Source organism: Parus major, chromosome 7 (assembly GCF_001522545.3).
Source record: "Parus major isolate Abel chromosome 7, Parus_major1.1, whole genome shotgun sequence".
NCBI lineage: Eukaryota > Metazoa > Chordata > Aves > Passeriformes > Paridae > Parus > Parus major.
Window position 1 is genome coordinate 36,935,872 of NC_031776.1, and position 20,774 is coordinate 36,956,645.

Below are 20,774 nucleotides of genomic sequence, written 5' to 3' on the forward strand. Positions count from 1 at the left end.
TGCATTGGCCGGGAATCGAACCCGGGCCTCCCGCGTGGCAGGCGAGAATTCTACCACTGAACCACCAATGCACGCTCGATCCGCTCCCCCCGCCCCTGGCTGAAGGAGCGGTGTCACCGATGTCCACCCGCTCCGTTCTGTGTCCCAGCCCCACGGCTCACACAGCGCTTTCAGCCGTCATTCCCAGGGGAAAAACTGTTTTAAAAGTCAGCGTTAACCGTTGTATATCTTTCCTCTAACGGATTTAAAAAAAACCTGGGAAAGTGTATCATGCACCCATCATACACCCCACACAGTCTGTCCTGACCGTTGGTTTTGGTCTTAATCATCTCTCACAGATGCCACTAATCATTATTTCAGTAATCATTTTTAAAACTTTTTGTTTTTCTCACCATATTCTTTGAAAACTTCTTTCATTTCTAAGCATTCTGTTTGTATCAGGGATAAACTAATACTATTCATTGAATTAGCAAGGAGTGATTTAATGGAAGAACTTCAGGAGGTTACAGGTAAAAGTTTCCAAGATTCTTTACACCTAGTACTATGGTTGGAGTCCATCTTAAAGGTGTTCTCTAACCTAAATGGTTCTACGATCATTCTTAACATTTAAAGCTTTCAGACAAAGTTACAAATGTGTATTTTTATTCCTTTTCCATGCTGGAACGACTTTACCAGGGAAGGCCAATGGTTAAGCACGCAGAGACTCAGCTGATCCACAAAGGAATCATCAGACTGTGCTCAAGACGGTGTCTGTGCCAGGTGATGCTGTTCCAGCACGCTGTGCTGCGTGTGCTAATGTCAATAGTGAGCCCGTGCTTCTGCTGTGATGTGGCCATGCCGTGTCCCAAAATAAATGATGCACGCTCCTGACACTCAGTTTGCCTTGGACACGCTCCCACAAACAGCCACATGTGAGCCAGAGTCCAAGGAAAAGCTGCAATGAGTGCTTCATGTCAAGGGAACATCAAGATGTGTGTACAGAACATGGGAACATCCGCAGAACACTGCCAGGGCAGGAGTTGCAGCCACAGCCACCCACTTCTGCACAGGTAGGACACAGGGGTCTTCTGCCTCAACCACCAGTGCCCTGGTGCTGCAGGGCATGCTCCATGTCCTGTGTTTGGGTGTGCATGAACACCACAATGTAACAACCCGGCACACCTCCCGCTCCTTCTCAGCTTCTGCTGGCAGAAGGCAGCATAATTAAAACTGTAAGTAATGACTATTATTTAGGCTGCTGCTTACGGCTGGATTAGTCAGCCTAGGAAAACAGTTTTCTCACACAAGCTCAGGACCAAAAACAGCCCAAGGAATTTATTTAGGCAAAAAATATTCATATTGAGAAGCCCCTAATTCCCCATTTTACTGTGTCTGGAAGTCAGCCATGAGCAGGTTTCCCCCTACTTTAGTTCTCCCACCTCCTCTCGTTCCTGGTGAGCTGAGGCTCTGCCAGGCAGGGACATCTGGCAACGTCCACATGGGACCCAGCAGCGTGTCCTCAGAGAGGATCATGGAATCAAAGAACCATGGGCTGGATGAGGTCAGAAAAGTGCTCTGTGATCACTGGGTCCAATGGGTGACTCAGCACTGGCAAGGCCAGCTCTGAACCCTGTCCCCGAGTGCCCCTCTGCTCTCTGGGGCAGGCAGAGCAGAACACGCTGCTTGCGCCACTCCTTGGAGAATTATTGCACAGAGCCACTGCAGTGACAGACTTCGCACTGCTCCTTCCCAGAGCAGAGATGGAACTGTCCTTGCACTCATGGTGAATAACTCAGAGAACATGTCTCATGTCCATTACACTGTTCTACATCTGCTCAGAACATCTGGGAGTGTTGGCTGATGTCCTGCAGGGAATTCTGTCATCCAGAGTTCAGCAACTCCCAGGCCTCCCAGGGGCCCAAATGTGACTCCAGAACATGCTCTGGGAACCTGTTCCCAAGCTGTGTGACCCAGGCTCACACTTCAGAACTGACTGTGAGTAGGAGGGTGCTGAACAGGGCAGAAATCGAGAGCTGCAATACTAGAAATGGTGGTCCAGGGCCTCAGAACTGCTGAAAATCTCACAGGATCGGTTCAGCTGAGTAGGAATCAGAATCCTACTCCAACAAAAGGAGTTCTAAGGGGTTCCTTGTGTTAGTCATCACAATGGCTGGGAGAACATTCCCACCCAAGCTCCAGTGTAGACGGATCTGTTCTGTGCCCCCAGTGGACAGCAGCAAGGCCAGAGGAGTTACAAAGTTGGTAAGAGTGAGGAAGAGCAGAGGAGTTACAAAGTTGGTAAGGGGCAGGAAGAGCAGAGGAGTTACAAAGTTGGTAAGGGGCAGGAAGAGCAGAGGAGTTAAAAAGTTGGTAAGGGCCCTGGAGCACCTCCCCTGTGAGCCTGAGAAAGTGGGGCTGCTCAGCCTGGAAGGGAGAAGGCTCAGGGGGACCTCCCAGACACCTCCAGTATCTGAAGGGGTGTACAAAGCCAGAGAGGAACTCTTCACCAGGAGCTGTAGTGAGAGGGCAAGGAGGAATGGTTTCACACTGACAGAGGGGAAATTTAGGTTGGCTGTGTGGAAGAAATCCTTCCCTGTGAGGATGGTGAGGCCCTGGCACAGGTGCCCAGAGCAGCTGTGGCTGCCCATGGATCCCTGTGAATGTCCCAGGCCAGGCTGGACACTGGGGCTTGGAGCAGCCTGGGACAGTGGAAGGTGTCCCTGCTTCTGGCTGAGGCTTGACAGAGCAGAGCCCAGGAGCTTCAGGTGTTTCTGCTGACTCTGCTGTGTCCCTCTGAGGAGGATGCTGCAGCTCAGGGCCACCCACAGCCCCTCTCCCCAAGTTCAGTTGGTGCACTGTGATAGGAACAAGGTCAGGTTGATAGGCAGTGGTAAATCAGCTCAAATCAAGCTTAAAAGTGCAGGTGTGGCTTACCTGGGGTGTGGCCAGTGGGTATCATTCCTTCCCTCCTGCCTGCTGGCATGGACACGTGTTCCCATGCCACATGGAGGGACTGTGGCTGTATGAATGGGTGTTGGATCGATCCTTGTCCTGGCACATGAAAATGGGGAAGTGATGGCACAGCTGCACCTGTACTGCTGGCTCTGAGTCACCCCTTCCCATGGAGCTGTGTTAAACCATGTATGACCTAAAGGAGCAGCTGAGGGAGCTGGGAAGGGGCTGAGGCTGGAGCAAAGGAGGATCCCGAGGGATCTTTTCCCTCTCTGGAATTCCCTGGCAGGAGGGGACAGCCGGGGGGGTCGGGCTGTGCTGGCAGGGAACAGGGACAGGAGGAGAGGGAACGGCCTCAGGCTGGGCCAGGGCAGCTCAGGGGGGACAGCAGCAGGAATTTCCCCATGGAAAGGGCGCTCAGNGGGGGGGTCGGGCTGTGCTGGCAGGGAACAGGGACAGGAGGAGAGGGAACGGCCTCAGGCTGGGCCAGGGCAGCTCAGGGGGGACAGCAGCAGGAATTTCCCCATGGAAAGGGCGCTCAGGCCTTGGAAGTGTTCAGGGAGGTTTGCAGTGCCCATCCCTGGAGGTGTCCAGGGAATTCCTGGGGGTGGCACTCAGGGATCTGGGTGGGGACATGGTGGGATCGGGCACAGCTGGGACTTGATGGCCTTGGAGGCTTTTTCCAGCCTCAGTGATCCTGTGATTCTGTAAATGGAGATCTTAGAAATAAAGCCTAATGAGTAAATCAGAGCACCATGAAAGAGCAAACCCCTGTGTAAGAACCAGCTGGCGTTTCACTAACAAGTACACAACACTTTGTATCACAGGCAAGTCCAGTCATGACTTCCGAAGCACTGAAGATAACAAGAGGCCCTTCAAAATGGCTTCTCAAAGCCTCTCCAGAAAGGCTTCCCAAGTGCATTCCTGTCTCTTGTTCCAGAGTGCAGAGAAATCGCTCCATCCCCGGCGAGTTCTCCGCTGAGTGGAGCACACGCACATCAACTCGATTTTAACAGGTCACGGAATAAGCCGGGCATTTAAAAATATCCACCTACCCAAAAGGACAAATGAATCCGTATTGTGGAGCCTTCAGCAAAGATGGTTGGAACAAAACAAACAAAACAATCGTGGTAATCTTTTAGGGAAGACTTATAATGTAGAACAACTTGTCAGTGCGGGTTAAAGTTTTAAGGCCTAGCAATTTTGACAGCGTCCCTTTGAGCACAGCGAGCGCGCGGGGACGAGCAGGACAGCAAAAGGTCACTTGGTCACACATATCTGCTGCCTCTCTGAAGTTTAGCTCAAGACCCACTAGGCACGTCCCAATTAATTATTTAAATCTGCAGGGAGGAATATTTCAGTAGATGAAAAGGCATAATCTGAAATTCCAGGGAAGGTACAGGATGGCTGGCGTGGCCAAAATGGTGCTGAGGGAAGATGTGGTGAGATATCCCCACCACGGCCTTCGGACACGGAGAGGAGCCACCCACATCCAGAAATGCTCATTGTTCCAGATACCAGGCTCTCAGGGATTTTCCAATATCCTTTCTCTTTCAATGGAATAGTTCTGGATCACAAAAGGTCACTGAAACCAAATTGACAATGATGTATGTGGTTATTTAAAGTAACTTTTCCCTGCACAATTATTGATGATGTTGCTGGCAATCTGTAAGTTCCTTACAAATGCATGGCCACCCTGAAACTGTTCATCCCAAATCCTGTCTGAAGTGTCCCAAAAGAAAGCCATCAGCAGGCAATGCCAGGGAAATGGGCATCAAAAGCAAACAGGAGACTCAAATCCTGGATTTACTCACTAAATTTACTCACTAAAGGCTGGGAATTTTAAAGTCATTGTATATGTCTCTGAACAGGTTTTCTAAGCTTTTCCTAATCAATTCAATGAAGAAAATACCTGGATAAACACTAGACATGTAGAGTCACCAGGACTGGTTTTCATCTGTCATTGTCTGAGGAGAAAAAATAATACAGCCCAAATGCTGAAGAGCCTTTTGCCTTGCTTTTGCTGAATACAGCCTCTCACTCCAGCACATACAGAGAAAATAAATGTGACAGTTTCTTCGTATTTCCTGCCACAGCAAAGCTCCTTAAATGTTTAATGAGAAAATAACTACTCTTGACTAGTCCAAGCAGCCTCACTTTCTAAAAGATACTGTCCTTCTTCTTTTCTTTACCAATGGAATGTTGTCCATCAGACCTAGCTTGGCTCTTTGCCCCAGAAAAACACGGATGCTCCACGTCCCTTCCTTCCATTCCCTCCTGTGCTGCCATGGCAGGGAGAGGCCAATTAATTATGGGGTTTTTCTGCTACAAATAACGTGACCCGTGACCTCACTCTTTTACAACTGCAATTTTTGCACTTGTTTCTGTGTGGGATCTTGATGGGACAGCAAACAATCAGACCTAATTGTGATGATAACACATCATAATAGAAAAATGAGCCACCTTCTGTGCCTCAAACACACAAACACGGATGGATTTATCTGCTGCAGTGCAGGGGAAATTCCTGAACACCTGCAACACGTCCTGGTCCAGTGGTAAACTGAGCATGGGTGGGAAAGCCACAGGGTTGTACTTGGAGTGACACCTGACACCCACAGCCGAGATGGGAACGATTTAAATGGCTAATCACAGCCACGACTGAGTACCTGGATTTTCAAACCAGAGGACCTACCACGGATCCTGTTGGAAAAATCCCAGCAGAGAAATCCTGTATCTGCTCTGTCCCTTTGTCCCAGCTCTCCTGCAATCACCACTCTTGCTCCTCACAAAGGCATTTTCCTGAAGACAGATTAGGAGAAAACATATTTGTGAATGTATGAACAGATTTTCTTCTTATGATACATAACTTTGGCATGCAGTCAGGAAACGATGATGATCTTTTTCCCCATCTTCCCTTGCTAATGAAGAGAAACTGCCTCTGGGGTTAAGGACAAAGGGTGAACTCTCCCTGCACGCAATTTACACCTTTACACCTGCTGAGCACATGATTTCAGGCATCTGAAATTCCTGTCTTGGCAGGTGTCCCAGGGACCAAGCCACATGCACAGAGACTTTTGGAGGTAATATTTTCATCGAGGCATTAAATAAATAACAGACTTGAGAGGGATGAATTTTGCAATATTTTCAGGCATCTCATTTTTTTACTTAACCTTGTAAAACTCTTTCACTCTTCAAACTTACAAAGTACAGTCTTAAACAATCAGTAACTAAGATAAAAAGTAGTTGAACAGAAGCCTAAAGTAGGGAAGAGAACAGCCCATCCCTGTGTATTGGTAACTGCACCATGCAAGTGGGGAGAATCTGTACCTGGAAAGTGACATTGCTTTGGAAAGTGATCCTTGTGAAGTTTTCACTTTCCTTTTACGAGGAGACTAGTACAACACTCTCATTTTCTACCCCCTTCAAGATTTTGCAGGCTGGAAAAAGCTGATGAGACACAGCAGTGCTGGGGTGCAATTAATGTTCACTTAGAAACCAGCTATAGATATATTTTGCACTCATAAACAGCTCTGTACCAATGAAAATTTGTCATATATTAATACTGACAGTGCAGCTACATCTGGGTAGACAACTGCTTTGAGGGGTGGGAGGACAGAGGATTCTCCTAGCTCTGTAATGAATATTTGTTAGAGATGGATGAAACAACATATAGTGCCACGTTAGAACACGTATATGGGTAGGCATCACATCCAGAACTTGTGTGTGTTGGATCATGATGAAATTATTTGCCACACACTGCATTTAAATCCCTTTTATTTTTCATATCCCAATTACTCTTCCTCTGTTCTCACGTGTTCCAAAAAACACATGCCCTAAAACCATATCCTTAGAAAACAAGGAATGATTTTCCAGTCTTTTTCCTTCTATTTTCAATTCTTGCTCTTCAGCTGACAGTTTCCAAGCTGGAGTATCTACTAATTCCAGCTGCCGCTCGAGATTTTAGCCCCTTTTAAGAGCACTAATGTTCCAGATAAACACTGCTCCCATCACCAGTGACTGAATATCACTGACTTTGCAGAACTCATGAAATCCAATCCTTGCAGTTGTTTCCTGACTTGAAATGACACCCAGACAGCTGAAGACCACGATCTGCGGTGGAGCCGGGCCTCACGCGTGGGCCTGAGACCTCCGGTACCGCCTCCGGTACCGCCAGCGGCGCAGCCCCGGGGAGGGGCCGCCATGGGCGGCGACCCCCGTCACGCAAGGCCGGGGATGCGGAGGCCGCGCTGGGCCCGTCCCCGCGGGCCCAGGCCGCATCGGCGGCGCTCCCGCGGCCTCCGGCGGGCCAGCGGCGGCCCCGGGCGGGGAGCAGGGCGGGGAGGTGCCGGCGGTGTTCGAGGCGGAGCTCGGGGGAGCCTGGCTGGCTGCTGCAGGCGGAGGGCGGGCAGGGAGAGAGCCGCCCTCCCCTCTTTTCCTGCCGCCGGCCGGCGAGCAGCCCGCAGAGGACGCGGGCTCGGCGGCTGCCGCAGTAAGTGCCTGTGGGGTCGTGTCCGGGCGGCTGCGGAGCGCGGCTGGGATGGATGGAGGGAGCGGGGCCGGCTCGGGAGCGCGGTGCAGCCGCGGGTGAACGCTGCAGCTGCCTTTTATTCTAAACGGGTATCAAAAGCATCCTGCCTGCCTCTCCTCCGCATCTTCCCCGGGCCCGGAGAAGCTGCCCCAGCCCGGGGAGTGATCCGGACCAAGGCTGGACACTGGGGCTTGGAGCAGCCTGGTCCAGTGGAAGGTGTCCCTGCCCATGGCAGGGGCGGCACTGGAGCATCTCTAAGGTCTGTTCGCACCCGAACCATTCTGGGATTTTATCCTTCTGTGAGTAAGGCTCAAGAACAGCACGGGTGGATGGGATGTGGGGAAGAAAGCCTTCCCTGTGAGGGTGGGCAGGCCCTGTCCCAGGTTCCCAGAGCAGCTGGGGCTGCCCCTGGATCCCTGGCAGTGCCCAAGGCCAGGCTGGACACTGGGGCTGGAGCTCCTGGGATGTGGGAGCTGTCCCTGCCATGGCTGGGCTGGGATGGGGTGAGCTGTAAGGTCCCTTCCAACCTAAACCATTTCATGATTCTATGATCTTATTCAGCAGCTTTCACTACCGAGTGCTCTCAGCCTCTTGCCCCTGTTTTATTTAAGCTTTTGGATGGAGAAAAAAAAAGAAAAAACCCAAGAAAAGGAGAGTGTGTCAGTTTTGCAGAAGTGGTGCAGAGCCCCTGGCAGCTGTCCTGTGTGTGGGTCATCCCTGTGCTCCCTGACAATGTCCCACAACAAGAGGTCCAGAGCCTCCCTGTCCAGGACAGCTGCTGTGTGCCTGGAGGTGTCTATATATAATAAATAAGGAGGTTGCAGAGCTCGTTAACTATATTTTTATTCTTGGACGGAGCTGATAGAAATAATATCTCCCATTATAAAAAAAAAAAAAACCCGTTGAATTCTTGGTAAAAAATAGCACAGCTGTAGTTACACTGAACTTTGTGCAATGGAAGTAAGTTTCTGCTTCCACTAAACGTACTCGTGGGACCATTGCTCGGTGTCCTAAACTTCTCTGGGTTCTTACCTCTATTCAGGAGTCAGTACATATTGGTAAGCCTGATTCTACAGTAAAAGATACAAATGTGTGTATGGAGAGCTTGGGTTCAAATTTAATTCAGATTCACGCCCTAGCTGACTTCCTCTTGTGTTACAGTGACCAGGTAGTACAGAAAGTGTGCTGAAAGCAGCTCCTTTCACCTGCTGCTGGGAAGCAGGGGCTCTCCTCCCCTCCAAAGGAGCTGCATTTTCTAATCTTCCCTGCTCCTTCCCACCCTTTTCTTTTCCTCACTTATTCATGGTTACAGTTCCTCAGGAATTTTCAGTGATGAGCAGTGACTGCTCAGCCAGTAAAGACTTGGTCTGATATTTCAGGATCTTTCTGTGTTAATATGTAAAGTCCAGTATTGCCCCTTCAATAGCAATATCTAGAATATTATTCATTTTAAGGTTAGGCAATTGGCAGTTTACTTAGTCTGAAGTTGGATGGAAGTTTTGAGTACAAGTGTGTACGCTTGTGTACAAGTTTTTTACAAGTTCTTTATGCACAAATGTGCATAAAAAAATGATTCCCACCCCTTGTATCCAATTTATAGCATTACTTTGGTTGTATATGTATGGATTTACAATTTGTTTTGCCTAATTATGTGTGTGCCCAGGAGCACAGTAATAATAACAACTTTCTGAAGTAGACCTTGCTGCATAATATAGTATTTTCTCTAGAGATCCATTTCTACCTGCTGGCTGTCCCCGACAGGAATTGAGGAAGCTGGCAGGATGTGGTCAGTGCAGAGGCCATTCACGTGGAGCAGGTTTCCAAAGGACAGCTCCTACAGGTTCCTTGCTGCTGCCTGCTTTGTCTCTACACAAGTCTCTGCAAGCTTTAGCAAATATTTGAAAGAAATGTGCATTTTCTGCTGTCAGTTTGCAGTTGTGACTTTCACCTTCCACTCGTAGTGGATGGTTTCAAAACAGGGCTTGGCATTTCCAAGTAGCTCAGTTAGGCAATCTCTTCCTTGTGCTGCTGCTTGTTTGTGTGCTGGCAAATGGGACCTGGGCAGGTATTTTGTCTTTTTATGGGCTGTGTACCCTCAGTCTCAACCAGAGCTCTGCCAGCCTGCTCATACAGGTTAAGGAAGCCACTGTGTGTTCTTGGCCTCGAGGTTGAAGTTGGAAGCTGCGTTTTTCCTGGGATTAGCTGTGTCATCGTGGGTGTGCTCCTGCAGCCGATGGGAGCGCAGGATGTGAGCATGAGGGTGCTGATCCCTGTCCCTGCCACCCCACTGGGACCTCTCTGGGCACACTTGGGAGAGTGGGACACCACGGCCAAGGTGGGAAATGGGAACAGGCTGGGCTCTGGGAACAGGGACAGGAGGAGAGGGAACGGCCTCAGGGGGGACAGCAGCAGGAATTTCCCCATGGAAAGGGCACTCAGGCCTTGGAAGTGCCCAGGGAGGTGTCCAGGGAATTCCTGGAGGTGGCACTCAGGGCTCTGGGTGGGGACACGGTGGGGATTGGTCAGAGTTTGGATTCCATGATCCTGGAGGGCTTTCCCAACCTCCCCCAACCTGGGGCTTCTGTGAAATAAAAATTAAAGGGTAGAAAAAGAAAGCTGAAGCCAATGGGACAGAAATGGAAGATCAGCCTTGAAGGAAGGAAGGATTCCTGCACTTCCACTGCTCCATGGGTGTTTGTGGCTCAGATTGGAGCCATTTGGGCTAAACACTGCAGAGCACAGAGACTACAGAGCTGTTTGCAGCAGCAGCTGTTGGGCTCTAGGGCTCCACTAAGTAGCTCTTGGTAATGTACATGCAGCCTATTTCTTCCAAAAAGCTTCACTTTAGGAAACAGCTTTCATTACGTAAGGAACAGGCAGTTTGTAATCAGATCTCTTCTACAACATCACAGTATTGATTTTGGAAACATTCCATATCCCTAAATGGCTCTCTCTGAGCCAGGTTCCCGAGCGAGCGTGTAGCTCTGTCTCCAGGGGTTTCTAGGTGAACTTACCCCGAATCACAACCAGATCCTGTGGATGGAGTCCAAAGTCTTGGACTGGGTTGTTTGCATTTGTTTTGTAAAGCTTCTCAAACGAAGCATCAGTTCTGATTTCAGAGTGATTCTGAACACAGGCCCCTCCTCCAGGATTAGATTTGCGTGTGCTATCAGGTCTCAATCTGTATCCCAGGATATAAAACTAGGCTACTTCCTTGCCACACCTAAGTATTCACCTAATTTGTAGCTTTTTTTTTGAGCAGGTTCCTGTTTTGTGTGCAGGTATATGTCCAATCTTGTAAAAAGCAAAACACCTTGTTTTCTAATCCCTGCTCCTTGAGTCTTTGGCTAGGGAGTGGAGGGAAAAGCATAGATAAAGTGCCAGCATTGGGACCAAGCTGAACTGGCAGACTGTCTATTCAAATATCTGCATTAAAAATGAGGGGAATGAAGAATATGGAAAAAAAAAAGGAAACAGCTATAAATTAACTGTATCTGACAAGAGCATTTCTTGCTGGTGACAGTAATTGGCTTATAGTCATTGTATTGTGTGTGTGGTGATGGCTGATATTAACCCCCACCAACAGTGAAAGCAAGAGTGACTGTTTGAAAAGTTTAAGTTAAAACAACATTGGCACAAGAACACAAACGTATGGAAATCATCCTGCACACATTAGTCAGTGATCAGGCTGGAGACCAGGCTTCCCACTCCTTCCAGTAGGACAGGAGGGAATGGAAATACTTTCACCCAGAACTTGATAAGTATATTGTGATATCTGTATGCTAGGAAAGCTCAAAATGCCTATTGACATTGGTGTTTCTTTGTATTCCTGATAGACCTTAGATACAGTTCTTGGGATTACAGCCATCCCTGTCTGCAGTGTTGCCTCACTCCCAGAAACTTGCTACTGTTTCTGGCAAGACTATTGCTATTGGAATTCCAAGTGGGATTTACACATCAGACTTTTCCCCTCATCATCTGTAAGTGGGAGGGTAACAGCAGAAGGAAGAGAAGTGGTTAGGCTAAAATGCAGACAGTCAGGAGCCAAAAAAGTTTGTTCCTTGTGGGTCAGAGTTTACAGCAGTTGCTCTGTCATCTAAAGCAGGGTGGGAATATCTTGGTGTCTGAGTACAGAAGGCAGATTAAGTAGTTGGAAGCAGTAGGACCAAGAGGAGGAATGAGGATAGGATACCTATTTTCTGCTTTGTTTCTCCTTTATTTTTGTGCCTGACAAGTGCTACAACCACTTTTGGGCATGAGAGCCGAGCTGGTTGCCGGTACTGGAGCGTGGGAAGGACTTTCCCATATGGTAAAGTGCTGCTTGGTTTCCACCTACCGGCACAGGGTGGCCTGGGGGGACTGGGAGTTTAAATTCTGTGTGCAGGACGTTCCACATCTGTAGGGTGACCCTGTGAGATGTCTGGATATCACAGGTCGTGTTCCTGGGCTTGGTTACAGATCTGTGGGGTGACCCTGTGAGATGTCTGGATGTCACAGGTCATGTTCCTGGGCTTGCTTGGAGAGGTGGTCTTGGGAAATGACTTTAATTGCAATGCCCTAACCTGTGTTTGAGAACGCAGAGTGAGCATGGGAGGCTCCAGGAGAGGCTCTGGAGAGTGGATGTGTCCCTGCTGTGTCACACGTGTTAGGACCCTCTGGAACCCTTCCTTGGGGTGTAGTTCCTCACCAGAAATCTGCCTTGCAGGGGAAGCATCTCCAGCTTGGGTTGGTTTAAGCTTTAATCAGTTCCTTTCCAGCTGTTTCAGTTGTTCTGTGTAACATTAACGCTCTGGAAGGCACACCAGAGACATCTTGCTAGATGACCCGGTTAAGAGGCTGCTAATTGGGCTATTTTCTGGTTACATCCCCTTTTTCTTGTTAGCTTGCCACTTCCTGCATTGACACACCCAGAAACTGCCGGTAACAGACCAGTACAGCTTCAAAGGCTGAAAGTACCCCCAGCCAGAATTTAACCGGGGCCACCTTCCTCATAGTCCTTCAGAGGGATGGGAGCTGCCTTAGAGCGAGCTGAGGGCAGGGCTGCAGCTCTTTGGACAGGCAGGAGCAGTGCAGGGCTCTCAGCTCAGCCCGGAGGGACATCAGTCCGCACCTCTCATCATCCCAAACTTACCTGAGGAGCTTTGGGAAGGAAGAAGTCAGACAATGCTCCTGCGCCAACGGCAAGTTATGCAAACTGTAGTGGAGATGATTATAAGTTTTCTATTTTTAAGGCTTGCATGGAGTGACTCACTTTATTAGATGTGTTCGTTTGCAATGGAATGCGAAGCACCCGGATTCCATGGTAATGGCCTCGTAAGGCACACGGCTGTACGACATAACAGATTGGGTTTCTCCTCCCAATTTCTGCGGCTCAGAGCCGTGTCTGATGGCAGCTCTGCAGCCTGGATCCATCTGTCCCTGCTCTTCTGCTGGAACACCCATCCTGCTTCACTCTAATTCACTGCTCTGGGGCTGAACTCCCCACCATGGCCCTTCCTTCATTCCTGTCGTTCTTGCCCCCAGTTTTGGCAGTGGGCTGCTCAGATCTAGCCCCATATCTTTGTACTTAGGAAGTACCTGAGTAGGGAAAGGCACTCGTGGGGCTTCCCTTTCAGCCACCTGCTGCCCCGCTGGGAGTGGGTTCCACAGCTCCCAAGAACACCCAGACAACAGTCGGGCAGCTGGCTGGGCTGGGCATTACGGGAAGTAAGGAAGGCAAGTTACTGCCAGGAGCTGTGCCAGCCTCTGAGGGCGGCGGGTGGCAGAGCTTTGTCATGAGGGACACGCTGTTGAAATCCCTGCTTTAAAAGCCAGGGTGTAAGTGGTGCCTTGTAGGTTTTTGGGTTTGAAACGTGGAGTGGAAAGCAAAGCAGTGTAAGGAGTGGAAGCTGAAGTGGAGCCCTCGCCTGTGACACAGCCAGCCCAGGGTCTGATACCTGGGGAGGGTCACCTGGAGAGGGTCACCTGGGGACCTCACTGAGGCAGGGATCTGGAGTGGGACACTCCTCTGGAAGTGATTGCTGCACGTCACTGTAGTGCAATGAGTGTGACTGAGCTGCTGGTTAAGGACTCTGATGAGTTTTGCTGTGACTAGGGTTTGTATTAACTTGGAAACTGAAAGCAGGAACTTGTGCTGATAAATCTGTGTAGTTTCCATTTTGTGTAGACTGCTCTCCCCACCCCTTTGTGTCCTTTCAAGTTTAAATGCTATTTCTTCTTACCATGAATCCTTTAATAGCAGTTTGAGCTAATGTCCCTCTGAATCTTTACCAGTGCTCAGCTGTTCCTGGGAACTGTTCCCTGGGGTTATTGAACTCCTTGGACAGATCTCTCTATGCAGTAGCTACTCCTCATGGTGTGCTCCTGGCTCTTCTGACGCCACTCAAGGGCTCCTGCTCCTGCCACAGCTTGTTCTAGAGTCTGTCAGGGACCTCAGCCCACTCTCCAGGTGAGGCTATGGGTCCAAAGGTGCCATTTATGGCTCCTATTGAAATCAAGGGTAGGGCTTAACATGCAGATTTACTGTGTCAGATGGCACTGACAGCACTAAAACACTCTGAACCGCTTTTACAGGTGATTCAGAGTATTTGTGTGATGGAAAGATGACATATGTCTGACTGTAGTGCTTCTCATGCTGGTTGCTATTATAATTTTCATTAAAATTAAATCCCATTTCTTCCACAAGAATTGATCTCAGGATGGAAGAGAGGCAGGTTTCAGTACCTGCTCAGAGAAGAGGAGGGGTTTGTAAGCGTGGGCTCTTCCCTGGTGCAGCCTTGTGGGAACCACACGGACTGCATTCCTTCCCCTTTCAGCTGCTCTGGGGTGTATGCTGCTCAGAGCTGGACACAGGATAGCAGCAGCCTTCCACAGCCCAACGGGACAGAGCTGGGCCAGAAAGGCACGAGTGTCTGTGCAGAGCCTCTCGTTCCTCTGTGGCTTTGTGGCCACCCAGGCAGTGTTGGGGTTGTCCTCCTTTGCCGAGGACACGTCGTGTGCCATTTCCTCCTGCAGAGCCCTGGGCAGCCTGGCACGGTGGTACCCGGGCTCTGCCCAGCTGCAGTGAGCTCACCCGGCCTCATCCAAACACATCTGCTCCCACCTCAAACGCGGGCTCGCCGTTCCCGGGATGCAGTCGAGCTGTTCCAGGTGTAAAAGCACCAGTCTGGTCAGAATGCCTGGCTGGCTTTGTGCTAGAGTAGCTTATGCTAAGCCCTATTTTCCTTTCTCTCCTGAATAAGCTTCTCTTAGGGATGGTGAGCAAGATTGATGTGGCAATTTGAGCAGCCGGTCTCCTGGGAGAGTTCCTTTCTCGGGAGGATTGCCTGTAATCGGCTCTCAGCTCTGAGGACAGCTAATGCAACACGCCCCGGGGCCAGGCAAGGAGTGGGGAGCCCTGAGGCCAGAAATCCTCCTGTGCAGGGGCACCGAGTCCCCTCCTGGCTGTTAGAGATGCTACCTCCGTGATGAAAGTGGGACAGCCGTGCCCTGTGGCACACCTAATGTCACTTCAGCGTGGCTGGAGCGGCTGCATGCGCAGTGAGACTGGCGTCAGGTGACAAGCTGCTGTAGGTGACAGTCTTTGAGCCTCTTAGTCAGTGGTTTGTGTACCTTGTGCTCAAATTCCATCGATAGGAATGGTGTAACTCTGGCAGGTGTGTCCCTGGTGTCCAAAAGGAAGTCCCAGGAGAGGTCCAAGCCAGGGGACAAGAAGCAGGGATGAGTGTTGTCTGTGCTTGCAGGAAACCTGGTTCTGAACATGGATTGTGCTTCAGCCATCTCCCTTCCTCCTGAGCTCATACAGCATGGAAAGGGCACGCTTCCCTTTGTTTTCCTGCAAGCCAGCATCTCTGCAGACGTGTGAGACAGCTCCTTGGAAGATGCTAATTTGTTCCTTTTCAGCTCTATGGATTGTTGTGTTCCAGCACATGCGCTTGGAGGGTTTCAGGCTCTCAGAGCGACTCCCTTGGTGCTGCGTGAGGGGTGTGAAACTACTCTGGTACTGCCACCAGCCTTGCCTGGAGAGCTGAGCTGTCATTCCTGCCTCCTGGAGGCCTTGGGAGAGGTGTGTGTCCCGCAGTGCTGGCTGGTGTGTGCAGCACTCCTGTCACCACACAGCACGGGAGCAATGCCGGTTGTCTGAGCTCCTTCCGTGTGGGCACGGCCATGGGAATGTGCCAGCTGCTCTTTCACTTCCTGCACTCTCCTGGATTCTACCTTGTGATACGACTTTGTGACGATCCATAGTCTTCCTCTCTGTTTTCGTGGAGGTGCTGTAGCGTTTGAGGCCAGACCTGCACAGTAACTTCCCTCCCAGGAGCTTCCTTGGCTGGGGTTTTTGTGTCACCTTTCCCTTTCACTCCTCCCTGTCACGGCACCCAGGAAAGATGAAGCTGATCTTTTTTTGTGCCCATAGTAAGAAATAAATGGAAAATGTGATAGAAGAAAGGCAGTTGTAGTGGGAGTCTGCAAGAGCATAAATGCCCCTCATTGGAAAAACTTGTGGGAAGCTGCAAGTCTTGGCCTCCTGTACACGATCCTTTACACAGTTTGTACACATGCAGCTCTGCATCGAATATCTGCACCAGAAATTGTGTGTGGGATCTCCCCCACGCTGAGGGTGCTGCAGGCACAGAGCTCAGGGAAGGACATCAAGGTTTGGATTGGGAGGGACTTCAAAACTCATCTCGTTCCATGGGCAGGGACACTTTCCACTGTCCCAGGTGTCTCCAGCCCCAATGTCCAGCCTGGCCTTGGGCACTGCCAGGGATCCAGGGGCAGCCCCAGCTGCTCTGGGCACCTGTGCCAGGAACGTGTCCCACCCTCCCAGCCAGGAATTTCCTCCTTTGAGGCGTCCCAGCCTGGGAACACGTTTGTGTTCAGCATGTGCAGGTGCAGGAGCAGCTCAGTGAAGTGCCCTGACTGTGTGTTTGTGTCCTGACAAAGGCCAGGGGAGGCTGCCAGGGCCGTTCCTGCCCAGCCTGCCATGGGGAGCTGGCTCCCTGCTCCTGGCCCAGGGCTGCTCCCGGGGCCTGCTGAGTGCAGCACAGGGCTGTACACATTGTCTGCCTTTGCTTTAAGCTTTGCTGGTGCTAAATGAGCTGCCAGGGCCCTGCTGGGGAATGGCCCGGCCAGGGCTGTCCCGTGCACGGGGCACTGACGGGATCCCCAGAGGGGAGCGATGCTGTCGCTGAGGCCGCTCCAGCCCCGCGGGCCGGGGAGGACAGAGCGGGCTGGGCCTGCTTAAGATTCAGCTCAGTCCCGTGCAAATTTGTCATTCAGGGTCCGAACACTGGGTCTATTAAGAATTTGCCTGACCCACATAGGGCTGGTTTCAAACCCTCTGGAGCTGGGTGGTGAAGTGCCACCCCGCTTTCGAGTCGCTCCGTCGTGTCCCTGTCGGTGCTGCTGCTTCTCGCGGAGGGCCCTGCTCCTGCTGCGCCCCATCGCTCCCTCACCGCCCGGGGTAGGACAGGCTGGGCTGCTGGGCACGTCCTGCCACCAGAACTGCTGCTAGCCCGCTGGGATTGTAGCAGGAGTTGGATGGGACGGGCAGGGAGCCGAAGGAGGTGTTGTGGAGAGTGCTGTGGTGCTGGGATAAGGGTTTGGTGGTCCTGGGGACAGGCTGCTGCTGGTCTGCCTTTGCCGTGGGGTGGGATTGGCAGTACCTGTCACATACCCAGGGTCACTGTGGGGTGTGTGTATTTTCTCTGATCTAAATACTCTTTCGTCCTTCAGCTTTCTCAGCAAACACTAGAGCGCTCTGGCTTGCCTCTGTCTAGACTTTGTTTAGAAGTTATTAATATTGCAGTGAAAATCTCTAATTAAGACATTGCTACCCTAAATTTCAACTTGTCATAACATTGTCATTAGTTTCTTCAGATGGTCTATTCTGTGTGTACCAGATCCTGACGTGGTAAAACTGCCAATTAATTTTTATCTTCTTTTCTTCCAGTAAAAAATGGCATTTCAGAAGGCAGTGAAAGGAACTGCTCTCATTGGAGGAGGTGCCATAGCAACAGTTTTTGGCCTCTCTCAATTTTCTCAGTATAGAAACAAACACGTAAGTATTAATTATGATTTTTTGATAAAATAGGAAACTTAAAATCTGTCAGAGCATATGTCAGGCTTGTACAAATAGTTTAAAAAATGACCTTTGGGCTTTGTTTAGTTGCAGGAGGAGTGGAAAGCCCAGACTGAAGTAAAAGCACTGTGTGGACAGTGTTTTCAAGCTTAGAAGCTGGAAATGAAACCACCAGCACTACCTCTGAACATCCCAGCTTGAACACAGCGCTGGTGCCAGCTCCTGCTGGGTTCCTAGGGCTGGGGACAGGGTCTGTGCCAGGGCAGGTGTAGGACAGGCTCCTGTTGCCACTGGTGAGCACAGCCCAGCCCCGGTGAGCCGAGGTTCCTGCAGGGCTGTGCTGCAGGTGAGGGAGGCACGGACAGAGTCATCCCCCCAGCAGGGAAGGGTGGTGTTGGAGACCTGCCACAGGAAAGCAGCAGCCCAGAAAGAGGTGCAGCACATCCCCACGTCAGTCTGTGTGTTGGATCTTGCTGCTGGAGAAAACAGATTTCCTTGGGGTATCTGCTCCTCCCAGCAGGGTTGGAGTGGCTGTGCTCTCAAGAGCCCTTCTCCATCATTGCACCATGGACTTGTTTGGGTTGGGAAATTCCTCCAAGACTCCAAGTTCAACCATTCTCCCAACACTGCCAGGGCTACCATGACCCACGTCCCCAAGTGCCACATCCACAACGGTCTTTAAATCCCTTTTCTGGCCGTTTCTGTGGGGAGGAGGAGGAGGAGCAGCTGGGAATGAGATGAGTCATTTCTGGGGAGCCAAGCTGGGAAGTGGATAAGGCAGGATTCTTATGGCTTCAGATACTGTTGCAGAAAATAAACCCCAGCATTTCAAATGAGCTCCCCATTGGGCTGCCTGCCTTGCTCCAAGCTGGTAATGCTCTCTCCAGAGTCTTTATCCCAGGGTTTTACAGCCTGACTTTTCATTACTGTCAAAAATGGCAGCTGCAGCTTTTAGGACTGTTAAGTTAGAGGAGTTGGAAGGGAAGAGTCACCTGGAGAGCTCAGTTGTTGTATTGTCTGCAGTATTCCAGAATTCAGGGAATTCCCATTGTTGTGGGGATGGGTGGTCACTATGAACTTCCAGACACAGATTAAACCCCAGGGTTTTACACAGCATGATCATGGTGTCAAAATGACTGAACCACTTGTGCTTTTATCCCAACTGATTTTTCTGTACACACACATCTGCTGACATGTTGGGTCACATTTATGTGACTGACATGGAATCGTTGAATCCCAGAACAGTGCGGATTGGAAGGAACCTTAAAGTTTGTATCATTCCACCCCTGCCCATCCCTGGAAGTGTCCAAGGCCAGGTTGGACAGGGTTTGGAGCAGCTTGGGACAGTGTCCCTGCCCATGGGGATGAGCTTTAAGGTCCTTCCAGTCCAAACCAATCTGGAATTCTGTGGTTTGGCCTCAAACACTTGGACACCTGCAGGGCCCAGGTGGCACAGTGAGCCTTTGCTGGCTGTTTCACCAGCACTTCCAGCACTGGTGGAGACACAGAACTGGAAGTACCACATCCTCTGCTTCCTGACTGAATTGCTGCACTCTGGTTTTCTGGGCCTTTATTTAATGCATCAGCCTAAGCAGGATGGTGCCAAGTGTGAGGTGGGGTGTTCCAGGATATGCCAGGTTGAACTGGACACCACTGGTGGCTTTTCCTTTCCCAGTCCTGCTCTTCCTGGTGTATGAGTGTATTGTTGGTCAGTAGAAAGTGCTCAGCAAGGTGAATCCAATAGTGTGATAATATGATAATGCATCAGGGTCTGCTCTGGGGAGTTTTAATTACTGTATTTTTTTGTTTAAATGAATAAGGATGATGAATTTGACTCTGCAAACCTACCTGGAGATTTACAGTAGCAAATTAACGAGAGCACTGGCTTATGGATTACTAGATCACTTTATAACTTGATGATTAAATTCAAACTGCCAAACTAAATTCCTCTCACTAAAAGCGTAATCAAAACCATTCAGGGAACTCTTGCCTGAGAAATTGTAGATATAAACAGCAATTGCTTATTTCAGTAAACACACTTGTTCACTGCCAAACTAATCACGTTACTGCAGATGGAATCCCTGTGTGCAGCTTTTCTTCACTCCCCCATTTAATTGACAGCAAGATGCATCATATCTATATCAATTCCTGGTACTAATCACCCTGCTTATATTCCAGGGCTAATCTCCACACTCTGGCTATACCAGGGGCTGGATGCTGGGGACTCTGCTCTGGGCTCTGCTATTTGTTGTAAATAATGGGTTTAAAAACACACCAAAACAAGGAGTCAAACCCAACTGATGCCAGTATTTCTTGAACTCCAAATCTGTCTTTTCTGGTGTTCTGTTATTTTCCTGAAGTTCAGTCATACGCTTGGAAATTTCCCTGGGAATGTAGTGCAGAGTAAATTTGGAGGTGGGGATTTTCCTTCTCTGGAGCTCGTGGAAGTTGAGCACGTGTCACTGAGTTTGATCAGCCAAAACACGTGCAAGAGAGGGTGTTTAGTGTTCCCAGTTTCCTGCTTGTCACTGCTGTCTGGGAGTGGCAGGGTGGCCTTTAAGGTCCCTTCCAACCCAAACCACCCTGGGATTCTCTTATATGTATTTAATTTGCTTTGGGGCTATGAAAGTTTTATAGCAGTGCTAGAGCTGAGAGGGCTGGTGAGAGAGCAGGGCAAGAGGCAGGAGGACGTGGGAATGGACACAATTCCTCAGCCAGAGGAATAATGTGGAAGCTGAATTTCTCTGAAGTGCCCAAACCTTGTCTCTCCTCCAGTGATCTTTTCCAGCAGGCACACGTTAATGTGTCAACACCGAGGCTCATCAGGATTCACCCGTGTGCCTCCCCTCTCCAGAGTGCCTGGGGAGCTGGGGCTGTGTCTGGGGGCTGTGTCTGGGGGCTGTGTTTGTTTGGGGCTGTGTCTGGGGGCTGTGTTTGTTTGGGGGTTGTTTTAGGGTTGTATTTGAGGGCTGCTGTGCCTGCCCACACCTGGTAATGAGCAGAGCTTTGCTGCAGCGTTGGCAGCCAGGGCTCAGCTGGGTGAGCTCTCAGTGCAGCTCCCCCGTGGCCTGGGGGGACTGAGCTGATCCCACAGGGATTGCCATGCTTGGGAAAAACAGTGGGAATGCTAGGATTTGTTCAAAATCTTAAATTTTCTTTCTTGTGCCCAATCCCTCTCCAGCTCTCCTGGAGCCCCTTCAGGCCCTGCAAGGGGCTCTGAGCTCTCCCTGG

The 20,774-nt window shown here is 50.2% G+C and overlaps 1 protein-coding gene, 1 long non-coding RNA gene and 1 other non-coding gene across 4 annotated transcripts in view; 1 reads left to right on the forward strand and 2 right to left on the reverse strand.

The window, feature by feature from the left end:
• TRNAG-GCC lies at positions 1 to 71 on the reverse strand. Its single transcript has one exon. It is a non-coding gene; the product is annotated as a tRNA-Gly (tRNA).
• Positions 72 to 3,707: 3,636 nt separating this feature from the next.
• Positions 3,708 to 7,223, reverse strand: LOC107207439. Its single transcript, XR_001522756.3, has 3 exons — positions 6,964 to 7,223; positions 5,624 to 5,730; positions 3,708 to 4,516 (listed from the first exon to the last, which is right to left on the reverse strand). It is a non-coding gene; the product is annotated as an uncharacterized LOC107207439 (long non-coding RNA).
• Positions 7,224 to 7,319: 96 nt separating this feature from the next.
• LOC107207437 (glycerol-3-phosphate dehydrogenase, mitochondrial-like) overlaps positions 7,320 to 20,774 on the forward strand; it is a 19,303-nt gene continuing 5,848 nt past the window's right edge. The window contains exons 1-2 of one of the 2 annotated variants that reach the window (XM_015634503.3): positions 7,320 to 7,420; positions 17,415 to 17,522. In XM_015634503.3, coding sequence (XP_015489989.1) covers positions 17,421 to 17,522 — 102 coding nt within the window. In that variant the 5' untranslated portion in view covers positions 7,320 to 7,420; positions 17,415 to 17,420. Of the gene's footprint in view, positions 7,421 to 16,838; positions 16,926 to 17,414; positions 17,523 to 20,774 lie in introns of those variants that run through there. The other variant, XM_015634504.1, reaches the window with a different exon arrangement.